The sequence below is a fragment of the Sceloporus occidentalis genome, unplaced genomic scaffold (assembly GCF_023333645.1).
Source record: "Sceloporus occidentalis isolate IW3139 unplaced genomic scaffold, rSceOcc1.0.p SCAF_4, whole genome shotgun sequence".
NCBI lineage: Eukaryota > Metazoa > Chordata > Lepidosauria > Squamata > Phrynosomatidae > Sceloporus > Sceloporus occidentalis.
The window spans coordinates 28,931,858-28,958,280 of record NW_028316984.1 but is presented as its reverse complement, the minus strand read 5'-3'; the positions used below and the strand labels follow the sequence as shown (position 1 = coordinate 28,958,280).

The window sequence follows — 26,423 nt, the reverse complement described above, 5'->3', positions numbered from 1 at the left end:
GGTAACATGACTTTTGGGCAGTACCAACTGCCTTGGGATTCTGGAGATGGTGGTTAAACAAAAAGAAAGAGCAATTTTTGCAAGCTCTGGTGTTTTACACCAGTCATGTATTCAACAACACAACTGGTATCCTTAGGTGAACAGGATGTTCATGTAAGTGAGATACCTGGCTCTCAGGCAGAAGAGCAATGGACCACTCTGACCCTTTTCTACTAGCCTGTCTGGTTTCTGTAGCACCTGTAAAAGGAAAGGTAATATTTTCGTCTCTGTCCAACACAGAAACATAGAAGTCTCACAAGACTTGGGACAGGGATTTAGGGATCAATTCCTCTTTGACCCTTCCCAGCAGCCCACTTGGTAGAAGGCAATGTTTTCTTTTGCCACTAGCCAACTTCAGAAACCAGTAGCCCAAGTCTCCTGCTGGCTGCCAAGGAGTGGGTTGCCTCCTTCTTAACAGATAAATTATTTTTGTGACTTCTTTAAATGGCTGCCCTAAACTGGCTATACAGTACCTAAATGTTATCCACAATGTCCATTTGATAAAACAAGCAACTGCTGGTATTCCATGACTCAATGGGTTAACTCTGTGTGTGTGTGTGTGTGTGTGTGTTGTTGTTGTTGTTTTTTTCTATGCTTTTGTTATCAGCAGTGACTCTGAGAGCCAGAGATTAGCTGCAAAACTAACTGCACCATTTGTTTCTCGGATAACATTCAAGGGGCTTAGCAGTGAAGCCAATATGCCAGATGGGAAATTTACTGCAATATCAGCAAAGATGCCATCCTTTTCAGTTTCAATTCAATGCTGCTTTCAATATTTTCAGTCATTAGTGATAAATAATATACAGGTCAATCTCTTACAAACATTGGCATGGAGCAGGAGATTAGTATCCTCAATACATTCAGTATATTCAGGGTAAGAATTACATACCATTCTCAAAAGCAAAGGCTCAGGAAAATACAGCTGGGTGTTTATCACTCTGTGCAGCTGACACATATGTCTAAACAGGGAAGGAATCTAAAAAATCAACAAGCAGCTTATACATTTGGGAGATGATAGCAATTTGGGCCTAACTAGAAATCCTCAATATATACACTATCAAGTATTTTACAGACTCAAGTTTCCACCCCTCCCTCCTCCAGCTGCTAAAGAGGTAGAAAACAATCAGATGAAAACTCCAGAATGCTTTCCCCAACACTGATAAAGTACAAACTGCTGTTTATTCACATAACATAGATTCATGTCAGGTTCTTTGTTAAGATGTGGAGACTAGGGTTCAATTCCCAGCCCAGCCATGAAACCCACTGGGTAGCCTTGGGCAGATCACATGCTCTCAGCCTCATGGGAAGGCAATGGCAAACCTCCTCTGAAGGAATCTTGCCAAGATAGGGTGTCCATTATAGGGTTACCATAAGTCAGAAATGACTTGAAGGCATACAACATATAAGAACTCATGTAAATGCAAAATTAAAATACAAGTATTGCTTTACCAAATACTTTTACCAAATTCTGCTCTAAATAGAATTTAAAGACCATGAGTTGTGCCTAAAACCCACAATTCAGAATCTTTAATGTCATCAAACAAGGCAATTCATCACGACCTGCAAACTATAGATTGAACCTAACCAACACAAACCACAAGTTGCCAGTGTCCCTTATAAAAAATGGAAAATCAAGGTTTGATATTTGAAATTTATATATTTTTTTAACATTTTCAAACCGTGTATGCTTGAATCCGTGTATAAAAAATCCATGTATAATAAGGGCCTACTGTACTAAACAATGCATCCCTGACAGCAGCATAGAAATAGTCCAAATAAAACAAATAAACTTGTTAAAGCTAGGGAAAATAAAATGTTCTCTCTCTAGCACCAAAGATATGCTACCATAAGCACTAGGGACATTACGGGAGAGAGACACAATCTCAGTGTAGGCCATTTCCCTGGCTACCCATGAACTGACCGACTCTTTTAAGATGAGAGCAGAACCTTCTCTTTACTTGGGTAACAAGAAAATGTCCCAAGAAATTAATGTCTTCCTCAAGAAGATAGACAAGCCTCTTTGTTTTACTCTGTTTGCTATGAAATGAATAGTTTCACTCAATCTGGTGTTTCATGTGTGTTGAATTTTAAAATTGTTTTTCTGCTTTTATCTGTAGTCCATTTTGTTTGTTTGTTTGTTTGTTGTAGAAAACTGGGTTATTAACTTGTGTTTGCAGTATTTTTAATCAACAGAAAAATGGCAAAGACACCAACAGAACCTCTTCTTTGGTTTATATGTGAAGATACTTCCTTACAGAAAAAACATATTCATCATGTCCTCATCATTTCAGAATTTTCTGTCATATTCTATTTTATATGAAATATTATGACTGATAGGAGAGTTTTCTAAAATAGTGGGTATAAGATCAACATGTATTACACTATGGTTGCATCATTTGTTTAGTAAAAGAAATCAAGCAATTAATTTTTGAGTAGGTTAAATAAAATGGTGGCGGCATAATAGGGTGCGATCTAAAGAGCTCCAGCATTTTTCCTTTCTGTTGAGGTTTTATCTGGGTTTTTCAGTTCTTATTTTGCCTAGTTTTTCCAAACCTTGCCTAATTTGTTTTATTTTATGTTAATTTATCTCTTGTTTGGAGGGAGTTTTAACTGAGTTTGTTTATATATGTCATTTGCTACCTCTTCTTATGTTGAATAGCTTGCCTGCTTTGCCGGTAGACTTTGAACATTATTAGCTGCCTCTGAAAGACTGTAAAAAAAGCTTTTCAGGATGGTCAAAAAGAGAGCTTTCTGGGATGCTGTTTGGTGCTGTGATGTTTTTATGCTAGCAGTGGCATTTAGGTTTCCATGTTTTAATAGCAAATAGGATTTAGTAAAGTGGCAGGAAGCCTTGTGAATGAACTGTTCCATCACTTTCACCACCCCCTATTTAAAGTTGGTGGGAAATGGAAGAAGGAGAACAAGGCCCAGACAACTCAAAAGGACTTTATTCTCCTCTTGAGAAAAAAGGAAAAACTTTTTGGAGAATGTGTAACTAGGTCACTATGGTTGCAACCAAAACCCACAGACAGCAGCAGAGCCTTAAAGCATCTGTCTCTGGACAGACACCAAAGTCTATTCTGGAATACTGTCTTCCAGTGGAAAATGGAGGAACATTTATGAAAGAGATTTCAAGCAAGGCCAACACTACCTGTACTTTTACTGCACAAAAACACTGAATCTTGTTTCTTCAGTAAATACTAATATTAGTAAAGATATGTTGAAAATTTCTGCAGATCTATATGACCAAGAACTGTTGGACAATTTGTCTCCAGATCCAGAACATGAAAATCCTTTTTAAATGCCTTATGTCTATCATTTCTTGTGGTAGTGGTGGTGGTGTGCCTCTAAGTAATTTTTTATTTACGGTGACCCTAAAGTGAATGTCTCATAGGGTTTTCTTGGCAAGTTTCTTCAGAGAGATTTGCCCTTACCATTATTACTCCTCTGTTTAACTCAAGTTCATAACCAGTATAACAGGCTGAGTCTTCAGCGAAGGATACAGAAAAGAAAGAGTGAGTAACCCGCACAGAAGTGTATGGATGTCTTTGGGACCAATGTTTTCTTGCAGCTCAAACTAAAAAGAGAATCTCCTAGACGCCTCCACACCCCCCATGCCATCGGGGAGAGAGGCCAGAGGACTCGCCTGCGCCTGTTTGGGGCATTTCCCTCCACCGGGAGGAGGCCGGTGGCAGCGGCCTCTATAAAATCCCGGCTCGCCGGCCCCGACGGAGGACGCCTCCACACCCCCCACGCCATCGGGGAGAGAGGCCAGAGGACTCGCCTGCGCCTGTTTGGGGCGTTTCCCTCCACCGGGAGGAGGCCGGTGGCAGCGGCCTCTATAAAATCCCGGCTCGCCGGCCCCGACGGAGGACGCCTCCACACCCCCCACGCCATCGGGGAGAGAGGCCAGAGGACTCGCCTGCGCCTGTTTGGGGCATTTCCCTCCACCGGAAGGAGGCCGGTGGCAGCGGCCTCTATAAAATCCCGGCTCGCCGGCCCCGACAGAGGACGCCTCCACACCCCCCACGCCTTCGGGGAGAGAGGCCAGAGGACTCGCCTGCGCCTGTTTGGGGCGTTTCCCTCCACCGGGAGGAGGCTGGTGGCAGCGGCCTCTATAAAATCCCGGCTCGCCGGCCCCGACGGAGGACGCCTCCACACCCCCCACGCCTTCGGGGAGAGAGGCCAGAGGACTCGCCTGCGCCTGTTTGGGGCGTTTCCCTCCACCGGGAGGAGGCCGGTGGCAGCGGCCTCTATAAAATCCCGGCTCGCCGGCCCCGACGGAGGACGCCTCCACATCCCCCACGCCATCGGGGAGAGAGGCCAGTGGACTCGCCTGCGCCTGTTTGGGGCGTCCCCACTGCCGCTGCTGCTAGCGCGGCTGGAAGAACTGTGGCTTGTGCCCTGATACCATCTGGGCAATCTGGAGTCTTTTGTTTTTGTGGTAACTCTGGGGGTTGGAGGGCTAATTGCTGTTTGGATATTGTTATTGCTGTTACTGTTGTTATGTAATATTGGCTGTTTTGTGATATGCACTGAGAATTATATTGTTGCCTTTGTATTGAGATGTATTGCCATTGATGTTATGATGTTATGATGTTTTTGAGATATGCTGTATTATGTTATTATTTGCGAACTGTTGTAAACCGCTTTGATTAATTCATTTTAGAAAAGTGGTATGCAAATAAATCTTATTATTATTATTATTATTATTATTATTATTATTAGAGTCTGCAGGATCTAAAAAAGGAACTCTCTAGCCTCCTCTCTAGCCTCAAGGCCAATATTCAGGCCTTAATGGGTTTAACTGAAATGGGAATTTTGACAATAGCTCTTGCTCCAATACAAGCAAATCAAAGTGATAATAACCTGGTTTCCATCAACCTACAGGTTGGTATTACCCCAGCAATGAGTGGGATTGGGGGCGGGGGGGGGGGGGTAATATAGGTGAATTCTTGCTGGATTGCGGCCTGACCTTGCCAAGCAGTGTAGCTATGGGAGAACTGCAAGATGATATAAACTGAAATTTCTCATCTTACCCTTTCTGATTCTGACATGATTATAATACATGACTGGCAAGGGGATCAGGCAGTGGAAATTGAGGCAGCAGACATAGCTTGGATACCAGAATGGATTGGAACTTGAATGTGAGGATTCAAATGTGAATTTTAACCAAACAGGAAATGATATGGATCTAATCAGAACCTCTCCAAGTGAGGCACCTCAGTCTAAGCCTGACTTTTGTGTTTTTTCATTCAACTGGCCATTAAAGAGAGCAGATGGTTCATGGAAAGAAAGTGCAGAGCTGTTACCTGAAATATTACTGGCAGCTGGGAATTCGTTGAAGGATTTAATCATAGAATCATAGAATCATAGAGTTGGAAGAGACCGCACGGGCCATCCAGTCCAACCCCCTGCCATGCAGGAAATCCAATCAAAGCATCCCCAATAGATGGCCATCTAGCCTCTGCTTAAAGACCTCCAAGGAAGGAGACTCCACTACACTCCGAGGGAGTGTGTTCCACTGTCGAACAGCCCTTACTGTCAGGAAGTTCCTCCTAATGTTGAGGTGGAATCTCTTTTCCTGTAGCTTGCATCCATTGTTCTGGGTCCTGTTCTCTGGAGCAGCAGAAAACAAGCTTGCTCTCTCCTCAATATGACATTATTTCAAATATTTAAACAGGGCTATCATATCACCTCTTAACCTTCTCTTCTCCAGGCTAAACATCCCCAGCTCCCTGAGTCGTTCCTCATAGGGCAAGGTTTCCAGACCTTTCACCATTTTCATCGCCCTCCTTTGGACACACTCCAGTTTCTCAACATCCTTTTTAAATTGTGGTGCCCAGAACTGGACACAATATTCCAGGTGGGGCCTGACCAGAGCAGAATACAGTGGCACTATTACTTCTCTTGATCTAGACACTATACTTTTATTGATGCAGCCTAAAATTGCATTGGCCTTTTTAGCTGCCGCATCGCACTGTTGACTCATGTTCAGCTTGTGATCTACTTGGACTCCCAGATCCCTTTCACATGTAGTTTCATTCAGCCAGGTGTCACCCATCCTATATCTGTGCATTTCATTTTTCTGCCCTAAGTGCAGTACCTTACATTTCTCTGTGTTGAATTTCATTTTGTTAGCTTTGGCCCAGCTTTCTAGTCTATTCAGGTCATTTTGAATTTTGATCCTGTCCTCTGGGGTATTAGCTACTCCTCCTAATTTGGTGTCATCTGCAAATTTGATAAGTATGCCCCCAATTCTGTCATCCAAGTCATTGATAAAGATGTTGAATAACACTGGGCCCAGGACAGAGCCCTGTGGGACCCCACCAAATTTAAGAAGATTGATCTCCTTGTGTCTATACCCCATGGGGCATAAAGGAATGAGGTGTTGTTGAATTGATTTTCACCTGTCTGGAGCATTGCAAAATCTTTTGGTTGTTATTCTTTAACATTATAAATAATGTGTCCATTAGCAGGGGTAAGCACACTTTAGGCCAAAATTCCTTATTTATTTATTCACATAAACAAGTCACCTTACAAAGAAAAGCCAGTAGTCATTTTTCTTTTGACCAGCGCAAATGAGCTCACGCTTACCAGGAATCCTCATATAATGGCAGTCCTGGTAGTAAAGCTGTGCCTTCATATGTTCCTACCCAAATCCCCGTTTCCTGGGCTGATCATGGACACCAGACAGAACCACTTTCTAGGTCTGCAGCTCTTAATCCCTTTATTCCCCCTGGAACTCATACCAGGAATACCCAATCCAGATATAAACAGGCTTCTTTTAGACATAATTTTAATAAGAACTTAAGAGAACCTTTTTGATCTGAGAAGACAGGAAAGGCCTAAGGAAAGTTAAGGGAAAATCTGAGATTACCAAGAGCCACTTTGTGCACTTTTCATGTCTGGACTGCAGAGCCACAGTTTTCCCTTTCAGTTTTATGTTGGAATATTGCTGGCTAGCAGAATGAGATTGCAGACCAGGAATTTGGGAAATTTCTACCATTTAACATTCTTTGTTTGTCTTCAGGAAACCATAAGATGTATTCAGAACAGATCAAGTGGTGTAAAAGTGCTATAACTATGAACATGCTTTTAATTCTATTGAAGATTAGTTATATTTTAACTTCTGTATGCCGTGTACTTCTAGCTTTATATAAGCAGCGTAAAAGAGACCATGGTTATCATCACATAAGACTATCAAGTCTGCATTTGGTAAATGCCAGCTTGGTGAATGGTAAAGCACCTGATTTTTTGTTCGTTGGTTTGTTTTGGCAGGATTTTCAGGACTGATTACTAGGGAAGAAGGGAGGACCTTTAATAATGTGCTGAGTTATCTAAATTTGTTGTTTTTTTCTTTTTAATGGGCACCTCTGACCTTGAATCTCAGGGTTGGAGAAAAGGTAAGATATAAATAAATAAAATAATAACAACAGCTGTGTTATTACAGTGGCCAACTAGATAGCTATGGGAAGTCCCCAGACTGGATCTAAGCATTATGGCACCCTCTGGCTAATCTTCTCTAGGGAAAGACAGAAATGTGTGGAGATGTTAAATGAAACACGAGCTTCCCTGCACCAGTGAAAGTCTTTTATCAGCACAATTCCCTCTCTGGCATTCCCATCTATTCATGTGCTCTGGTAGTTGAAGGACCATCTGTTCTGAACGTTGGAGACCATTTTTTGGTCATTAAAATGTTCCACATCAAAAGTGCCCATGTGTTTTATAAATGAATACGTTTCTTCGCTTTTGGGGTCTCCCTATGTGTGTGTGACTACATACACATATCAGAGTTTGGAATGTCACCTTTCAAAAGGAACTGTTCAGATATTGCACCTTTGAAATTGCGAGAACACTACAAAGACATTGTACAGCAGTCCTTCCCAGCTACAGGACAAGGCAGCTACCCACATGATCTTTCCTTCTGCCCCTTCAATTGATCCATCCATTAGCGCACACACCCAATAGCAAATAACAAAGAGACAACCTGATGCTGTTCCACTGAAAAAGTATGAATTACAGAATTGCCCATAACAGCTCATAACTGAAAAGATTAGTTAGCCATTAACTGCACCTTGGCACAGAAATACATAGACTATGTTGTCAGGACACAGGTGTGTTGTACCAGGACAGCATATGCCTCCTTGTCAATTTTGGAGAGTTCCAGGTCAGCTCTAACAGCTGAACAACGTTTTGGTTTCCTTATCATTCATCTTTATGCAGTCACCAAATGCCACACTCAGTTTCTGCCACTTTTTTTCTACTGAAAGGCTTTCAGCAACTGTGTAAGGGGTTATAAGCCTTCCTTTGGGAAAATCATACATCAGCAATTTTGATAAATGTAAAAAGTTTGATATCTTCTATGGTCAACAGTACGACCACACCATGACATCAATTGATAAAGAATGTATGAAATGCAGGACAGTCTGCTAATAATTAAGACATGTGATTCTTGTTTGTTACCCTTCTTGTTGGCTGCTCTGTGTCATCTGTTCAAAGAATTTCAGTAGTCAAGCAATTAGTTGTGTGCTTACTTATCTTTAAACTGCATTCTTTGAATGATAAGATTAACTGATAGTAACTCCCCCATACTATGTGTTTCTAAATTTACACAGCACATTCCATTATTCTGCCACTAACCCAAAGTGGCGAAAGGTTATATTTAGCATGGAACCAAGTGTGCTGAGCACTATCTGCCCAAAATAATTAGTGAAAGTTGTATAACATATATTGTTATAGAACAAAAGTTCTGTAACAATTCATGAAGATGAATATACAAAGAAAGACATTTCCTCTATCGCCTAAACTGATATAGCAGCGTTGGAATACAGCTCCCAACATCTCTACCCCGTGGGTTAGGGATTATGAGACTTGCAGGCCAACACATCTGGAGGATACCAACCCATGGAAGACTACTAAAGAACCACATGTCTAATGCCACATGCACAGCAAGCTGCTTTTGAAACTGAGAGTTTTCTATGGCATTGGACTGTAGTTTGAGCTTCCTTTCCTGTGAAGAATTACTTCAGATTGCACATTAAAAATGATTAAATTATACATTCAGCTAATGAAAGCCTCTGTAAAACCCTGTAATTACAATTTTGCTTCTTGCTTAGTCATAGAAAGGACAGAACACGAGAACAGCATCAAACTAATAAAATACGTTCATTCATTAATGAATCATTCCTCTCTCTCTCTCTCTCTCTCTCTTGGCTGAGATCCAAACATCTCCATGTAAGGGCATAAGCAGCAGTCACTTCTGTCTCGTGGGATGCTGTTCCAGCCTTGAAGGGGAAGGGCCAGCAATGGAGGCCACGTATGAAGGCACTCTTCTGTAGAAGCAAAACACTCCCTGCAGCATATGGACCCAGCCCAGGCAACAACCTGAACTGTGCTGGCACTGTCAAACTGGGGGGGGGGGGGGGGGGGGGAGGGAGGAGGGGGTCTATATTTTTTATTTATCTATGAAATAATTTGCTTCCTTAAGGTGTGCAAGTATAGATATTGTGTATTGATAATCCCCAGGTTGACATCCTCCAGATATATGTGCCTTACTTATGGCTTCGCCATGAATTTTATAGGCAGAGAGTACTCAATGGTGGTTTGTCATGAAATACAGCCTTTAGCAGCTGGGGGTTTCCCTTCCAAGTAATAACTAGGGCTGACCCTACTTAACTTCCAAGACCAGACAAGATCTGCTGTTTTCAGTAAATCACTGATGGTAAACATCAAATAGCAAATGCTGTCAAACAGTGATGATTTTAGGCACCTGCAGGACATAAAGGCAACTTACCTATGAATTCTGAAAGCCACAGAGTATCTTCAAGTCAGTAGTCAAGGTCATTTGGCATTTCCATTATTATCTTCTAAAGAACAACATTTACCACACCATGGGGGCAGCTGTCAAAAGCAGCTTCTAATATAACTTGTTTAGTTTATGAAGCATTAGAAGACAAAGCTGAGTTAGTAAGAGATAAAGTGCTGAAGCCACCCATCAATTTCAAATGGTATTTACTTAGCCAGGGAGCTGAGGGGTTGGGTCAGAGTGTGTTTTTTCTGTGTATATGTGTGTGAGAGAGAGCACCTTCAAGTCATCAGTCAACTTTTGGTGACCTCATGAATTTTATAGGGGCATTCAACCTTATGTTTTAAACAAGGAACACTCAGACATGGTTTACCATTGCTTTCCTCAGATATATAGCCTACAGCACTAGTACTCCTTTGGTGATACACCAACTAAGTACTAACAAGCCTGACACTGCCTAGCTTTTGAAATCAATCAGGACCTGGTGCCTTCTGTATATTTAAGCTGAGTTGTTGTTGCTGCGTGCCTTCAATTTGTTTCCAAGTCATGGTGACATTGAGGCAAACTTGTCACAGGGTTTTCTTGGCAAGATTTGTTCAGAGTGGGTTTGCCATTACTTTCCTCCGAGACCAACTGAGTTTGAGTTGCCCAAGGATACCCCAGTGGGTTTCCATGGCTGAGCAAGGATTCAAACTCTGGTCTTCCAGCAGGGATTTGAATCCTAGTCTCTCAGAGTCTTAGTCCAACACTCAAACCATTACACCACACTGGCTCTTAAACTGTGTGGCCACCTGTCAATTCTGAAGATCCCCTTATTGGTCCCATTACACCACAGTCCTGGGATGATAAGCAGCCTTTCAAGGCTCATTTTATGGTACTTGACATCTCCAGGCTCCCCAAAGATCCCTACTTCTGGACAAAACAAAAGAGTGGATTTCCTCTAAAAGTGCAAATTCATTTTTAAAATAAATTTCAGAGGCCTCTTGCACCAATTAACAATTCTTTTTAAAAGACACTGTATTCCAAACCAGCAGATTCCTGGCCAATTCCAGGTAGAGTTGGCTCTCCACATTTGTGACTTTAACTTTTGTGGCTTTGCTTATTTATGGATTTGATTAATATATTCTCTTTAGGAATCTCTAGGTCCTCCAGAGTAAATGTGCTGGAAGTTGACCATAGAGTCACACTGGAGGATCTAGAGATTCCCAGAGAAAACATATCTCTAGGCATTCGTAGGTCCTCCAGAGCACCTGATGTTGTCCATAGAGTTGCGCTGGAGGGCCTAAGGATTCCTAGAATGTTTTCTCAAGTTAAAAAAAATGTGTTTTTATTTGTGGTTTCTCACTTTCACAGGACTCCTGTGCCTCTAACTCCAGTGAATGCCAAGGGCCTACTGGATGTTTGATCTGAGACATTTTTAACAAACTACTAGGCTAAAAGGTTCCCGGACCCCTGAACCTCCCCACACAGTCCAGGCAAGGGATCCCTCATATGAAGCCTTGTATATGATATCTTTGGATTACTGCAGGTTCCTTCAGGTCCTCAGCTAGTATAGTAGATATGCCATTCATCACCAACAGGATGCTTTCCAGAAGCATTGGAAGCATTGCAGATAACAAATACCAATCTATACAGTAGCATGAAAGGGCTCATTTTGTATTTGCTATCATTAGGCTTCAATACGTATCCCAGTTGAGCAGTCCAGCAGTTAAGGAAACAAGCTAACCTCCCATTTTTCTGTGAGAATGTTATGTTCTACTTGAGAGAAGAGTGCAGGAATGATTTTTTGCTTTAGCTACTTACTTTTTGTATTTGTACAGATTCTAGAAGTGGTGCTGATGGAGATACACATTATGTCTGCATACAGAAATTCTCTGTATTGATCTTAACTAAATAAGGCTTCTGCAAGGTAGTATAAAGATGCAGTTTTTATCCACAAAGGCCTTATTTGTTAAGTTAAAATGTGATCACTGTTTCAGAGTCATTTTGAAACTCATCTTCTAACTATTATTTTGAGTGAATCACCCACCTTTCAAAAAGTGAACAGAATAATATGACACTCTTTTGGACTAGACATTCATTCATTTCTTGAGCAAAGTACCATCTATGTAGTTCCATGACTCATCAACCATTTTTAAGAGGCAGGAATTTCTGAAGTACATCATGAACACTAAAAAATATTTTCTTAAGAGATGTTTTAAATCATGAACTGCGGGGAGAGGGGAAACTCTAACACACACACACATATACACAATGTCAACATGTCCCTAGCCATGATGGAATGAACAAAAGGAAGAACAGATTATCCAGATGTTTTTGTAGAAATATATTATCGGTATTTTCTGAAAACTGACAGATTATTACTTTGCAAACTTAGCCAACCTATTCTAAAACTTTTTTACTATTCCCGTAGGATACCGAATGATCCCAGAATTACATATTTCCTACATAAAGGGAGTATTGTAAACATACGTAGCAGATAATAGCTACCTAGTTAAGTGGGACAGTTGCATACCATCAGCAAGAAAACTTGCATCTAAAATAAATAAATAAATAAATAAATAATAAAATAATCATGTTACAGCTGGTATTACATATCTGCAACTAGCTACTGTTCCAATACTATATTATGAATAATCTGTACAGCCCTAAATGATATAGGTATTGTGTACATTAGGGGCTCGCCAGTCTTGTACAGATTAAAGGCAGCTGAGCTTGGCTGATGCTTCAAACTATATACAGACACTGTAGGAAGCTATGGAATGCACCCTTGTAGAAGAATGCCAGTCTTTAAAATTCTGTTCATGGCCTACATATACAGGCAAGCCACAATCAATATCAGAGACTTGAGTACAGATGTTGTAACAAGGCATCTTCATCACAAGCAAAAACACCATTAGCATGTATAAGTATTAGCAATCAATTGGGTTTTTCAATTGTTTCAAAATTCAACTCCCCTACTGAGTAACAGGCAAAACCATCAGGATACGGTATAATCAGAAAGATGTGGTTCATCACAATACTGGGGAAGGGGCCATAAGTCATCTGTAAAGCACATGCTGTGCATATGGAGAATCCCAGGTTCCTTCCTTGGCACATCCAGTTATGGCTAAGAAAAGATCCCCGCCTCTAACTCTTCAGAGAAATTGCCTAGAATATCAACAGTACTGGCATACCAATGGTCTGACTCAGTATATGGCAGCTTTCTATATAACACCCAAATGTTTTTTCAGCTTCTTTTTAATGAAGAACCTTAACCTCTCTTCATATAAGACACCAAACTGGAACATCTTCTATAAACTGTAATTTCCTCTTTTATCCAAACAAGAAAACTATGAGCAACAACTTTAAAGCAAGCTAGCATAGTAAACCACAATTGTGTTAGTATTTTGGTGTAGTCTAAAGCTGTTAATCAGAGATCTCCAATTTGGATGAAACAAACAATTACAGCTTATGGAAGGTTTCCTGATTTGTTTGCTGGCTTATGCAAAAATAACTGCACAAGCACTCCTCTTGCTTGCACATATTGCAGTTTATTAAACCATGATATGATCATCCCAATTCTCTGACTTAGAGAGCAGTGGCTTCTTGTTTTAAAAACTGCAGCATCTCCAATAAAAATGTTTTCCATTAAAAAAACCCCAACCATTTCAGCTAATAAATACTTTCCAATAATAAATCTTTGCAGAATGAGGTTGCTTTGTACAGCTCCTAATAGCCCCCAAAGGCAAACTTGCCAAGAGTCAAAGAACCATAGGCAAGGTTGTGTTTCACCTTTTGCTTCTTTGAAAACTTCCACTATTCCAATGTCTGCAGTGACTATGGAAGGGCAGGTACTACCCTAAGGTTTGTAGGCCAATTAAAATAAAAGAATCTGATTTCCTTATCTGATTTACTTCTCACACTCCTCTGTGCTAAAACTGGGTGTAGCCCCAGACCTCCCCAAGACTTTGGTGCTGAACAGTTACACATACTGCTGCAGCATAAGCTTTATTGATGATAAATGACACAGCTGATGGTACACAGCAGAGAATCATTTCAGGCCTGTTGCTGATGAGGTTTCAGCATCTGATCACAGCCAAGGTAGAACTGGGCCTCTCAACAACTAATTCTACCCAGACTATCCTCAGTCAGTAATTCAATTTTCCATTGCTGGTTATAGGGGCCTCTGTAAGTAGCAATAGCAATAGCATTTACATTTATATATCACTTCATAGTGAACTAGGAACAGCAGTTTACAGTCTGTAAGCCTCTTGCCCCCAACAAGCTGGGTACTCATTCTACAGACCTATGAAAAGATGGAAGGCTGAATCAGCCTTGAGCCCTTGGGGATCAAACTCACAACGTTGTGGTTGCAGTACTGGCACTGAACCACTGTGCCACCAGGGCTCCTGGCAAACTCCCCCCCCCCCAAAATAAAGCCAATGGAAGATATAGTACAGAAGCATAAATAAATAAATGTGCTCAAGTATAACCCATCTTAATTAATTAATATGTTCTTTCTTGGAATTTCTAGGTCCTTTCAGTATGACTCTGCCAAAGGTTGACCACAGAGTTGTGCTGGAGAACCTAGAAGTTCCTAGAGATGTGTTCTCTTAGGTAAAAAGAATAGTATTTTTTATTTGTGGTTTTTCCATATTCACAGGAGTCCTTCACTCCTAACCCCAGTGAATGTGGAGGGACAACTGTATTTGCTATTTTCTGCATCATTAAACACATTTTACTGCAGAACTATACAGATTTAACTTGGATGCTGTCCATGAGAAGTTTCCACCACCACTTTATGCCATTCTCAGATTATACTCCCTGTCAACCTCTGAACGTCCATTTTAAAATTTAATAAATGTCATGATGCTTCCAGACTTTAAAGTTCATATTCCCACCTCTATTCATTGGCTTGGTGAAAACATCTCCAGCCCAAAAAATACGTCAAAAGAAGCCGTTGCCACCACTACCACATTTCTGGAAAAGCAGGCTGTTTCTTTAGCAGCAACCATCTGCAAATCTAAATGTCTTGATTTAAGAATATGCACCATGCATTGCTGCTATTTATTTCTAATCCAGGAATCTGGAAGGAGATGTTGCCGTTTTTCAGCAAGAGCCTGTACCTGATGAAATTATACAAGTTAAGTCTACCTTACTAGAAATGCTTGGGACCAGGGGTGTTTTGGATTTAGAATTTTTTTTGGATTTTGGAATATTTGCATATACGTAAGGAGATAGCTTGGAGATGGGACCCTAATCTAAACATGAAATGCATTTATGTTTCATATACACCTTATACACATAACCTGAAGGTAATTTTATATACAGTATTTTTTAATAATGTTGTGCATGAAACAGTTTATGTCCAATGAACCATCAAAAAGCGAAGATGTCACTATCTCAGCCACCTATGTGAATAATTTTGGATTCTGGAATATTTCAGATTTTGGCATTCCAATAAGGGAGACTTGATCTGTATTTTCTCATTAGCCAATTAAATTGTTACTGCTAGAACTGCTCTGAGGAATGCTGCTATCCAAGCATCAGGGACACAGTACACAAAAAGCACACAAAAAGCAACAGGCAACATAATACCACACTGGTTAACATTTCTTTCATTTAAAAGTGTTGAAATGTCAGTAAAAGAACACCTTTCTGGATTCAACTGCCCATTCAAAAATGACACACATCTCATACTAGCAAAGTGGTCTGATTTTTGTTTTGTGTTTTTAAAAGTGGGGGAAGGTTAGTTGGCACAGTTATCTGGAATAACCACCTTCCTACCACTGACCCAATCTCAGCTAGTCTGCTAATAGAATGTTTAATGTTTTTATGACAGGCCATAAACATACTGAAATGTTGCACATTGTCCCACAAATAAGGAAGCTCCTGGTCTTTCAAGGCCAGTTTCGCATGAAAGTTCTTTTATTTTTCAAAGTGCCAATTTGCATCTCCCACCCACCTTATTAATATGCATAGTGTCGACTAACAAACAGAACTTCAATCTGGTAAACACACTGAAAAGGTTCCCTCTGCGAATGGGGCACTGACCCTCTCAACTTGCAATTTATTCTGTTGCCAACTTGTTACAGAGTTTATAGAGTGCCTTTGTGATTTGCATGGATTTCACGTGTTATTTCAACACAGCACAAAATTGGATCGCTGCAACTAGCAAAACATTATGCATTTTTATACTATCTATAACACTTTTCTATCAAAAAATACACAAGCAAATATGCTTAGCAAGTCTATTTTAATTATATAAATATAACTTAATTGTGGTGGCTGGGTCCATTGCTTGCCAAACAAAAGCTACTGTAAAATTGCATTGAAATACTTTCGCGGTTGTAGTCTGCCTTCCATGATCAAGTTAGTAACTCTAGTATAGTCATTTTCTGAAAATATTAAGTATTATACTGCTCTCTCAGAGGAAACAGACATGTGTGAGAAACCCAGATGGCAAATGCCAACATTTTTATATTATAACAAGCCATGGTGAAACTAGATTAAAGGCAGAATGGTTTTGCAAAGGGGCAAGCTTTGTCAAATCGCTTTTACTTAGTTTCAGTGTATAGAAAAGATAAATGTATGCTGGGATTAGAGCATTTCGAAATAAAAAATGTTCTGCCTCCACAGCCAACACCATTACATGCAGGATATCCTTTAGCACAGGAGCAGGTCACCAGAACCTGACCATCCATTTCTAAAGTTAACAAGCATATTGTCAGGGACGTTGCCATGGGGGCGGGGGGTTCTTGGGGTCCGGACCCCCCCCTTCCATTAGAAAAATGAATGGTGCATGCTGCTGCGCCGCCACGCCCAAGCCCCATTATTATGGTGACACTTAGTCTGGATCCCCCCCCTCCTAAAATCCTGGCTACGTCCCTGATATTGTGAACTCTTCCCTGCGTCCTTCTCCTTCTCAACAGACCAAGTTGTTCTGAAGTCATTACACAAACCAAATGGTATTCAAGGGAACAAGGGCATACCACTGAAAAAGCTAGACTCCCAAAGAATATGTAAGAGAAGCTCTACAACCCCATCTATTGGATGTTCTTGAACTTCACTGAAGTGTAAGCAGGTGTCACACATAACAAAAGCCAAACTGAAGATGTACCCGAAGGGGAAACGTATTGAGGAAGGCTCCTATTCACACTCTAGAATCTCAAAACACCCAAAGCGTTGTTGTGGCATGCCTTCAAGTCACTTCCGACTTATGGTGACCCTAAGGTGAACTAAAACAGTTTAAAACAAAATCCCACCAAATATTTATATGATTTTTTCTCTACTATTTTCAAGCTTTATACACAAGAGTGAAAGAAGAAGTTCAATCAATCCCTCACAGAGACAAGAATGATATTGCTTAAAATGACAATACACTCTCCTATTAAAGATATCACCTTAAGCAGAATAAATCAAAGCACAACTATACCAAGTGAAGGGTCACAACTCTGGCAGGGGACCACATGCTTTGCCTGCAAGAAGGTCCCAAATGCATTTCCCAACATCTTTAAACAGGGCTGAAGTAGTTTCTTAACCAGAGAGCACCACTGACAGAACTTTCAGTTTCTCCAAATGTTTATCTTACAATTCTCACACTCCCTTATAATTGGCCATCATGGATAGGATGATGGGAATCATTCAGTCAAAAGATGTAGAGAAACATAGTTTCTCTCCCTCACTGTGGGCAACACTGAAATACCTGGACCAAAGGCCAGATTTCATATGAGACACCTTCCTATGTTTCTATATTCTGCTTCCAGGTTCAGCATAATAGCATCTGAATCCCACTATGTCTACATGCTACTGAAGATATCAGAATGTCAAAGGCTGCAGCACATTAACTAGCAACATCCTCCAAGAATCTGCAACAAAACCTCACCTGACTAAAATGTATGTGCTACACCAGACCTACACAACTTGGCAGGAGATAGGGACCAAAATTAAAACAGGTTAAACTTCTTCAGGTCGCAGATAGGTTTTAATTATTAATTAATTGAGGAGGAGGAGGAGGATTTCAGTCACGCTCTCCTTGGGAAAAGGATGAGTGGTGGAGGAGCCTTGCAGGGCAAGCATTTGCCCGTCCTCCTCCTCTACCTGATCCTGTCCTCAAGAGAAAGTCGAGTGGCAGAAGAGCCTTGAAGTCATTCCACATCAGGCCATATTTTGTGCAAGCCTACTCTACACTGAAGAGCAAAATCCACACTTTTGCACTTCACATCTTTCAAACACCATCTAAGGGATCCACAAACAATAACTAAAGACTGTGAAATTGTACAATATGCATCAATGGCTGTTTACTGAAATGTACAGATGACAACTGAATAGTTAGCATTACAACTCTACACCTCCAATTGATACTACCAAGCAGGAACATACAGCTAAGTGCTCATCAAAAGAGCCTCAACTACCTTTACCTTTATGTCATTATCATAACAATTGCTTACTGCATAGCTGGAAGTGTAAGGAATGAATTCACATAGCAAAACAACAAGTGCACAAAGAACTTTGCTAGCTGGATGTCACTCAGCTCTGAATGCATTAATAGCTATCCGTTTTACTGTAACACTTAGCAAGCACTTTCTGTGTGCAAAGTGCCTTAAAGTGCTCTTTGGAACAATCACAACTATTCTTAAGAGGGCTGAAGGAATTCTGTCCCCTTCCCCATCATCCAAGGCAATGGGACTGGGAAAGGGGACCCAAAGAGCACATAGGGCCCATACAGACAGGCCAAAATAAAGCTGCTTTGGGTCATTTTGGAGGTATGCTGTTTAAATGATGTATGCGTCCTAAGAGGCCAGAAGCCACGCCAAAGCCATGCTCCAGTTCTAAGGACCGGGGCACAGCTTTGGCACCACTTCTGGCCTCTTAAGATGTGTGTGTCATTTAAACAGCATACCTCCAAAGTGACCTGAAGCAGCTTTATTTTGGCCTGTCTGTATAGGCCCATAGTTAACAACTGGATCTTCAAACCAGGACCATGTTCAATCACAGTAGCTACAAATGGCCTCCCAATTGTGCTGAAAATCATTTCTGGTTGTTATTTGCTGTCAAGCAAAATTCCACCCTATGAATGAGACGTCCAAGAGTCTTGCCCTCCTCAGTTCTTGAAAAGCCATGGCTTCTTTGATTGAGTCAATCCTCCTTTAATGTGGTCTCCTTCTTTCCCTAATATATTCATCTTTATCAAGTATTACCATCTTTTCCAGTGAATCATATCAACTCATGATATGCCCAAAGTATGACAGCCTCAGTTCAATCATCTTCTCTTCTAGTGAGAATTCAGATTTGATTTGTTCTCAAACCAATGTATCTGCCTTTTTGGCAATCCAGGATATTTGTAGTACTCAAATATATTTCTAATGAGTTGATTTTATTTTTATCAGCTTTCCCTACTGTCCAGCTTTCACACCCACACACAATAAACTGGAAATACTATGGCCTGGATGATTCTAACCTTGGTATTTAATGATAAATGTTATCGTGTATCACTTTTAGCTGTACACCACTGTGATCGAATTTGGAATTTGGAATATAAATAATAATAATAATAATAATAATTATTATTATTATTATTATTATGCACAAAATCCAGTTTTCAGTCTACTGTATTGATAACACAATGAAATGAACCTATGGGACACTCTGGAGTTCAATGACAGAGGACAAGGTTGACATATCAAAGGTTCCAACTTCAAACTGGGGATTAGTGTTGCTGTAGTCCCAACACAACCCAAGGGCACTAGTAGAGGAAAGCTGATCTGCATAGCTCTCCAGAGTTTCAGACAGACATTTTCCCTGTCCTTCCTATCAGGGATTGAACCTACAATGTGAAGTCTTGAACCAGGAAACTTGTACAAGAAAGTGCGTGCCCATTAAGGAGTCAATTCTCACAGTGCATCTACAGAATAGAAATAATATAGTGTGACACCATTTTAACTGCCATGGCTCCATCCTACAGAATCCTGGTTTTTGACATTTTGTGAGGCAGCAGCACTCTTTGGCGGAGAAGGCTAAAGATTTTGTAAAACTGAAAATCCCAGAATTCCATAGGGTGGAGGTACAGCACTTAAAATGGTGTCATATGGCATTATTTCTACCGTGTAGATGCACCCCCAGTGGCAGACCCCATACTTTGTCTGCAGAAATTCTCAGGATTAATCTCCAGGAGCTATAAGCTAAAAAAAGGGCTAGGCAGCCAGTGATGGGGGAAAATACTAGTTATCCTCTATCCTTTTTGTCCAGTCAATAGCCTGATCAGATACATCACCTGACACCTATTCACTACAAGCTATTACCAAGGGGGGACCAGATCTCCACCAAGGGCTCTACCATTTTCAGCAGCCCAGCTCCACTCCCTTCAGGCATCCAATACCAATGGAGAGGAGAATAACAGGATGGCAGAAAGCCCTGCCAAGTGAATCCTTACACCACATGGTAGTCATATTGTTTCTGTTGCTGAATATTTTTTTCTTGTGCTTTTATTGAAAGTGTTTTTAATAAGCTGCTTACAAAATAAAGGATTAGAGCACCAAATGGCTGCTAGTCATGATGGCTCTATCTCCAGAATCAGAATACCAGTTGCTGGAAAGCATCAGCAAGTGAGTGCTTTCACACTGGCATAAATAAATAGGCCCATGCTTGCACACATTACCCCCCCCCCCCCCATACACACACAATGTCATAAATGCACCCTTGTCTACAACATTTCTCTGATCTTGTGTATGTTTAAATATTTGAGAAAAGTACAGAGGGAAAACTACTATTCAAGAAAGATATTCGGAGCATAAGCAATAAAAATGATGTGTCGGCGAGGCTTTAACTGTCAGATGTGTGGGTTATCACCAATAACTCTGTAGCGAACACTCTCTCTGCTTCTTTAGAGCCCATTTAAGCTTCAACAAAATTTTCATCGATCATACTTTTGGCATTTCATTACCATTTAACTACAGTTTTCCTCCCTCAGCCCACAGACATAATTTTTCCCCTACTACCTTCTAACTGAGGATTATATTTCATGCAAGTGATGGAAAGGACTTTAATGTCCACAGGTTTTAGCCATGACCTTTGTATTAGCCTTGGAGGGGCCACAAAATTTTTAGTTGTTCTTTGCCTCTATAGACTAAGGACTAAACCAAACTTTTTTGCCTTTCCTCCTGCACTTCTTGGTGCCACATAAAGCATGGCTTCACCCAGTTTCTCAGCACTCCAAGGCAGGATTGTAGGGGTGCACAGGAAGGACTGTCCCTTCTAATTCCACTGACAGAAACAGTTCCATGATGGGATGGCCTTTGCTAGATCCCAGCAACACAACATCTCTAAAGCATATACTGTACTCCTAAAAGCCAGTCTCATTAAAACCAATGAGACAAACTCCCAACTTGCCATTCTTTGAATCTGGGTCCCCACACATCATCAATAAACATGGGGCAGGGGAAGACTTATGACAGCATTTTGAAAATTTAAGAACAAAATGGCTACCCATGCTTATCAGAATTTGTGAAACGACTTTGTACATTTTGCAATATAATGAGATCCTCCCTTTAATATTCTGGAGACAGGCAAATACTGCTGCTAGCTGTTAGAAGAACACTTTTTTTTTTTACCAGTATCAAACTGCAAATTTAGAAATCACAAACCAGATAACCTTTTACTCAACCTTCAGTGCCCTGCAGTGCTCTCTGCTCCTCGTTAAGATGGCTTTTACTACAGAGCACTAAAAACATTATGCATACGGTTAACATATTTACACTGCTTTGCATGCCTGATAAGGTTCATCTGCTATGTACACCTAACTTCATTCTGCTCTTTTAAGTGGATTTAGAAACTAATGGAAGAGAGTAATAGATTGACCTTTAATATAATCCTCTGCAATGTTAGGAATATATATCATTCATCCAAATGAAACATTTTCATTTCTGAATAGCCAGCACTTGCATTTTTCGGAGAAAACGTTCTCAAAAATCACACACTATTGAGCTTTCCTAAGCAGCCACTTCTTTGCTTACAGAACAGTAACATAAACTAATGACTCTGCAAACCAACGGTAAACTAAAAACTAAACAACATTGTAAACATTTATTGGGTTTCTGTACATAAGGCTGTATTAGGCCAATATAAGATAATTCATTTAATCCTCTATTTTAATCCTTGTATGTGAATCCTCTCAGAACAATGGCCTGGGAAGGAGTAAAATGTTCCTCAAGAGGCCCTACTGTCTGACTGAAGTGGAAGTGTTCTGTTTTCCATTCTGACCCACCTCACAGTATTTTATCTTGACAGATGTTTTCATCTTCCTACCTCGGTTCCCCTCTGGTATATGTCATTTGAAGGCAGATGGTTTCAACAAGAAAACATATGCAGAACTCATTAAATAATCAAGAAAATAAAATGTGATTGAATCATAATATTCCATGACACACTCAGAATGTGCATGACCCTTAAGTATTAAGAAGTTTAATAACACACACACACTGCTAGCATTGTGTAGTGGTTTGAATGTTGGACTAAGACTCTGGAAACCATGGTTCAAATCCCCGATCGAGCATAAAAACCCACTGGGTGACCTTGGGCAAGTCGCATTCTCTTAGCCTCAGAGGATGACAATGGAAAATCCCCTCTGAAGAAGAGGCACACAACAACAACAACAACAACAACAACAACATGATGAATGATTAGCAGTTTTCCTATAAATTAATCACCTACTGCAAACAGCACTCAAAGGCCCTGCATAATTTTGTCTCAAAAGCATAAATACAGAGAAGAACTGGGCAAGACTGTGATATTACAGCAACCATGATATATATTTGGATATATATAACTTGTAGACATGTGTTAAATTATTTTGTCTTGTTCACCGGTTACAAAACTTGTTTTGTCTTAAGCATGTGAACATCCCTGTAACAAGGCTCTCTCTAGGTATTACTTGATTACTCTGCACTCAGTAGCTCAATGCTAAACATAAAGCAGTCCCACTGAACAACTCGTGTGAGAAGACATGAAAATGCTCTCTGTAAAATTTGCTTGGTAATGATGCAGTCACACCTGAAAATCGTCACTGCATGCTACAACCACTAGGCAATGAATGTGTACAGGAAGACTGCTCCCAAGCCACATGCTGCATGGAACACAAGGTTTTCTGTACAGTTTTAACTAAGAAAGATTTGGCTATCACAGTGGTGGGGCACATAAAGTCTTTCACATGTCACTGAACTACACTTCCAGTGATCCCCACCATTAGCTATGCCAGCTAGGGCAGAAGGGAGTTGCAGTCTAACATCTCCTGGAGAACCATATGTTTTATGTCTGCCTGGGCTCCATCCCATAACAGATGTGGCATTTCAGAGTGAAGGGGTCAAAAACAGAAGAAAACAAGAGACACAACATGAGAAATTTCTGTCTCTTTTAAAGGATGGAGATACTGCATATATGTCCTACTTAAAGAGATATATACTGTTTGGGTCAGATACTGTTGGGAAGTGGCACCTGATATCACTGGCACCTTGACTTTCACAGCCTGATTGAGAGAACCAAGCTGAAGTAATTCAGACTGAGCATGGCCTAGGATTGCTTTGTCTGCCTTCCTTCTTCTCTACTTCTTCCTTCCTTCTTCTCTCCATGTTAAACTTGGTTGGTTGGCTCCAATCAGTCTGTGGAGTTCAACTACCTATCCTGCTATTTCTTGAGTTACAGCACATTTGGAATAACACCTGTCGGTCAAGGCAGGACAGCAGGACTTTCCTCACTATTGTGGAAAGAGAATGTTTGGTGCTGCACAGAGGGGAATACCTCTACTCAAAGAGTTTTGTTGCTGTTGTATGCCTTCAAGTCATTTCCAACTTATGGAGACCCTAAGGTGAACCTATCATGGAGTTTTCTTGACAAAATTTGTTCAGAAGAGGTTTGTGATTGTCTTCCCCAGGGACTGAGAGAGTGTGACTTGCCCAAGGTCAACCAGTGTGTTTCACTGCTGAGCTGGAAATCGAACCCTGGTCTCTACAATCATAATCCAATGCTCAAAACCGCTACACCACTCTGTATGAGCGGGAAAAAAATCCCCAGTCTTTTATAGCCACTATAAGGGGCTAAACAGACAGGCAAAAAGAGGTGCTTTCAGGCTGACTTGAAGGTATGGTGTTTAGATTACACATGCCTTGAAGTCAGCAAGAAAGTGCCCTCTAGGCGCCTTATGCAGAGAAAAGCCGTATCTAAAAGAAGCAGCTTGTTTCCACTTCTTCCTGGCTTGAAGCCATATCATGAGGTCATGACATGAGCACTCCAGCTGCCTTGGGAGCCAGCAGTGCAGTTGGTGGGGTTTCAATGTGGCTTCAGAAAAGGTAGCTTCAAGCCACTTTTTCCTGCCCATCTGTTTCGCCCCACAGTTATACTTTCATAGAAGCAAAAACTTGATTACAGGCGGCTCTTTCATCACATCGTTGCAGTTCTAGGACCAGTGTCATCTGGAGTTATTTTTCCTTCTACCCATCTCTCAGAAGATACAGGAAGACTAATGTGTTTACTCTTGACTATCCCTGATGACACTCTGACCCTCCATTTCCAAAGCTTACTTGCTGCAGTTTCCCTTCTTTTATACTTTTCCTCAGGACTTTCTCCCACCTACCTTTCCCTTAGGCTTCTGCTCTGTAGTACATTATCTGCTCTACCTTCTCCCTCCAGCGACTCAGCCAAGTCTGCCTCAAAGGATGGATCTACAATGCAGAAATAATGCAGCTTGACGCCATTTCAAGTGCTGTAGCTCCATCCTATGGTACCCTGGGATTTGCAGTTTTACAAGGTGTTTAACCTTTTCTGCCAACAAGTGCTGGTGCTTCAAAAAACTACAAATCTTAGGATTCTCCAGGATGGAACCATGACAGTAAAAGTAAAATCATTTCTACAGTGTAGATGCACCTCAAGCTTCTCTCTGTCTTAACATATCTCTCTCTGTCAAGCACTAAAACTCTGTTGAGAAATAAAACTCCTATTCTTCCCTACTAAAATATTTTTCCCATCCCTAAGTCTATAAGGATGTTCTCCGCAGCCAAGGTGTGCTTACACTTCAGCACCAGGAGTGGAAAGTTAGGAGCATTTTCAGATTAAAAACATTCCTCAGAAAAGAGACTGTTTGGGAGCATGTCACAAACACTAAAAATGCCCATTTTATTAACAGTTTAGAAAGGCAATCTTTGAAACCACTACGGTTGATGCACCGACAGTTTTAAACTGAGATGAAATAAATTAGTGTCTTTTAAAAAAATTCTACTTACACCTCCCATCGTAATTCCATTAATAAGTGCCACATAGGGTTTCTGGCAGGTACCTGTCACAAATGGAACAACACATTTACATGTTTAAAATGCACATAGCTACACAAAATGACCTCTGATAGCCTTACTGCATAACATAAATGATTAGCAAGGTGACCAACAGATACTCATTCTATTCCAAATTCCAGAAAGAGTAGCCATATTTGTCAACTCTGACAAAGCCAACCAGGGGCTGCAATCTTGCAGATGAATTCATTTATTTATGTATTTTATATGCCACCTTTCTTGTGCAGTGAAATTCAAGGCGGCTCACAAAAGAAATAAACAACAAATGCATATATACATATATCAGAAATCTGTCCATTTTTAAGGTGCTGTAAAACTCTTTTGTTGTTCCCTGTTCTAAACAAAATATTTGTTGTTGTTTTAAATTCCACTCCATTTTAGTTTAACAAAACTCCTAAGACAGCTCACAACAATAATAATATCAAGAAAATTATAGCTGAAAAGTAAATCCAGAGAACAAAAACTGGCAGTATTAGTAAAAATAAAAATAAACCGTTAAATTAAAATCAGCTTTGATTACATATTGGAGACCTGGGTAAATATTTTTTTTATCTAGCACAGAGAAAATATAAGATTAAGTAGGAAGCCAGCCACCCTGTGGACAATATTCCCTATGCTGGAACCATAACATATTAAAAGTATCATCATGCAGGACTAATGCAAGTGGTAGAAACCTGTTAAATCTTACTTAAAATAAATGACGTAAGGATAATTAAATAATTCAAGTAAAAGAAAACTGAATGCAAATAGTATTTGTTAGTATTAATATTCATCCCTCCTTATTTAACCACCTGACTTCTTATCTTTCACAATGCAGCCGGCCCAGGGCTGCCACTAGGTATACACATCAGAGTAACCACAACCAGTTAATAAGTGTAGGGACCACAGCTCTTGAGTAAACATGTTCCATTAGATCCTTGTTCACAAACAAATATTTTCTAGTCTACATACTTTATATTCTCAAATGCACCCTCAATGAGTCCACCAAAAACTCAACATATAAAGCAAATCTAATATAAAACCAGTTTCTCCTTTGTCAGTTCTTCTTTAAATAAACTGAACAGCATTCCTCACCAAACAATAGAGGAATGACATCCCCCACCAAAGGAAAATGTGTGGCATGATTTAAGTTTCCTAAGGTGTCAGCCTTTGCTAAGGAAACAAAAATACTGAATATCAAAAATGTCAAAGCCAAGCCAAGCTTGTTAGGGTCAAGCTTTAAAATAGGTTAGCAAAACGTGCTTTTGTCTAACTATGCT

General features: G+C 40.4%; 1 protein-coding gene across 4 annotated transcripts in view; it reads right to left on the bottom strand.

The window, feature by feature from the left end:
- Positions 1 to 26,423, bottom strand: part of HIBCH (3-hydroxyisobutyryl-CoA hydrolase) — a 71,295-nt gene that overhangs the window by 34,962 nt on the left and 9,910 nt on the right. For all 4 annotated transcript variants that reach the window (XM_089523245.1, XM_089523246.1, XM_089523247.1 and 1 more), the window contains exon 6: positions 25,099 to 25,151. In XM_089523245.1, the coding sequence (XP_089379371.1) occupies positions 25,099 to 25,151 (53 nt within the window). The remainder of the gene's footprint in view (positions 1 to 25,098; positions 25,152 to 26,423) is intronic.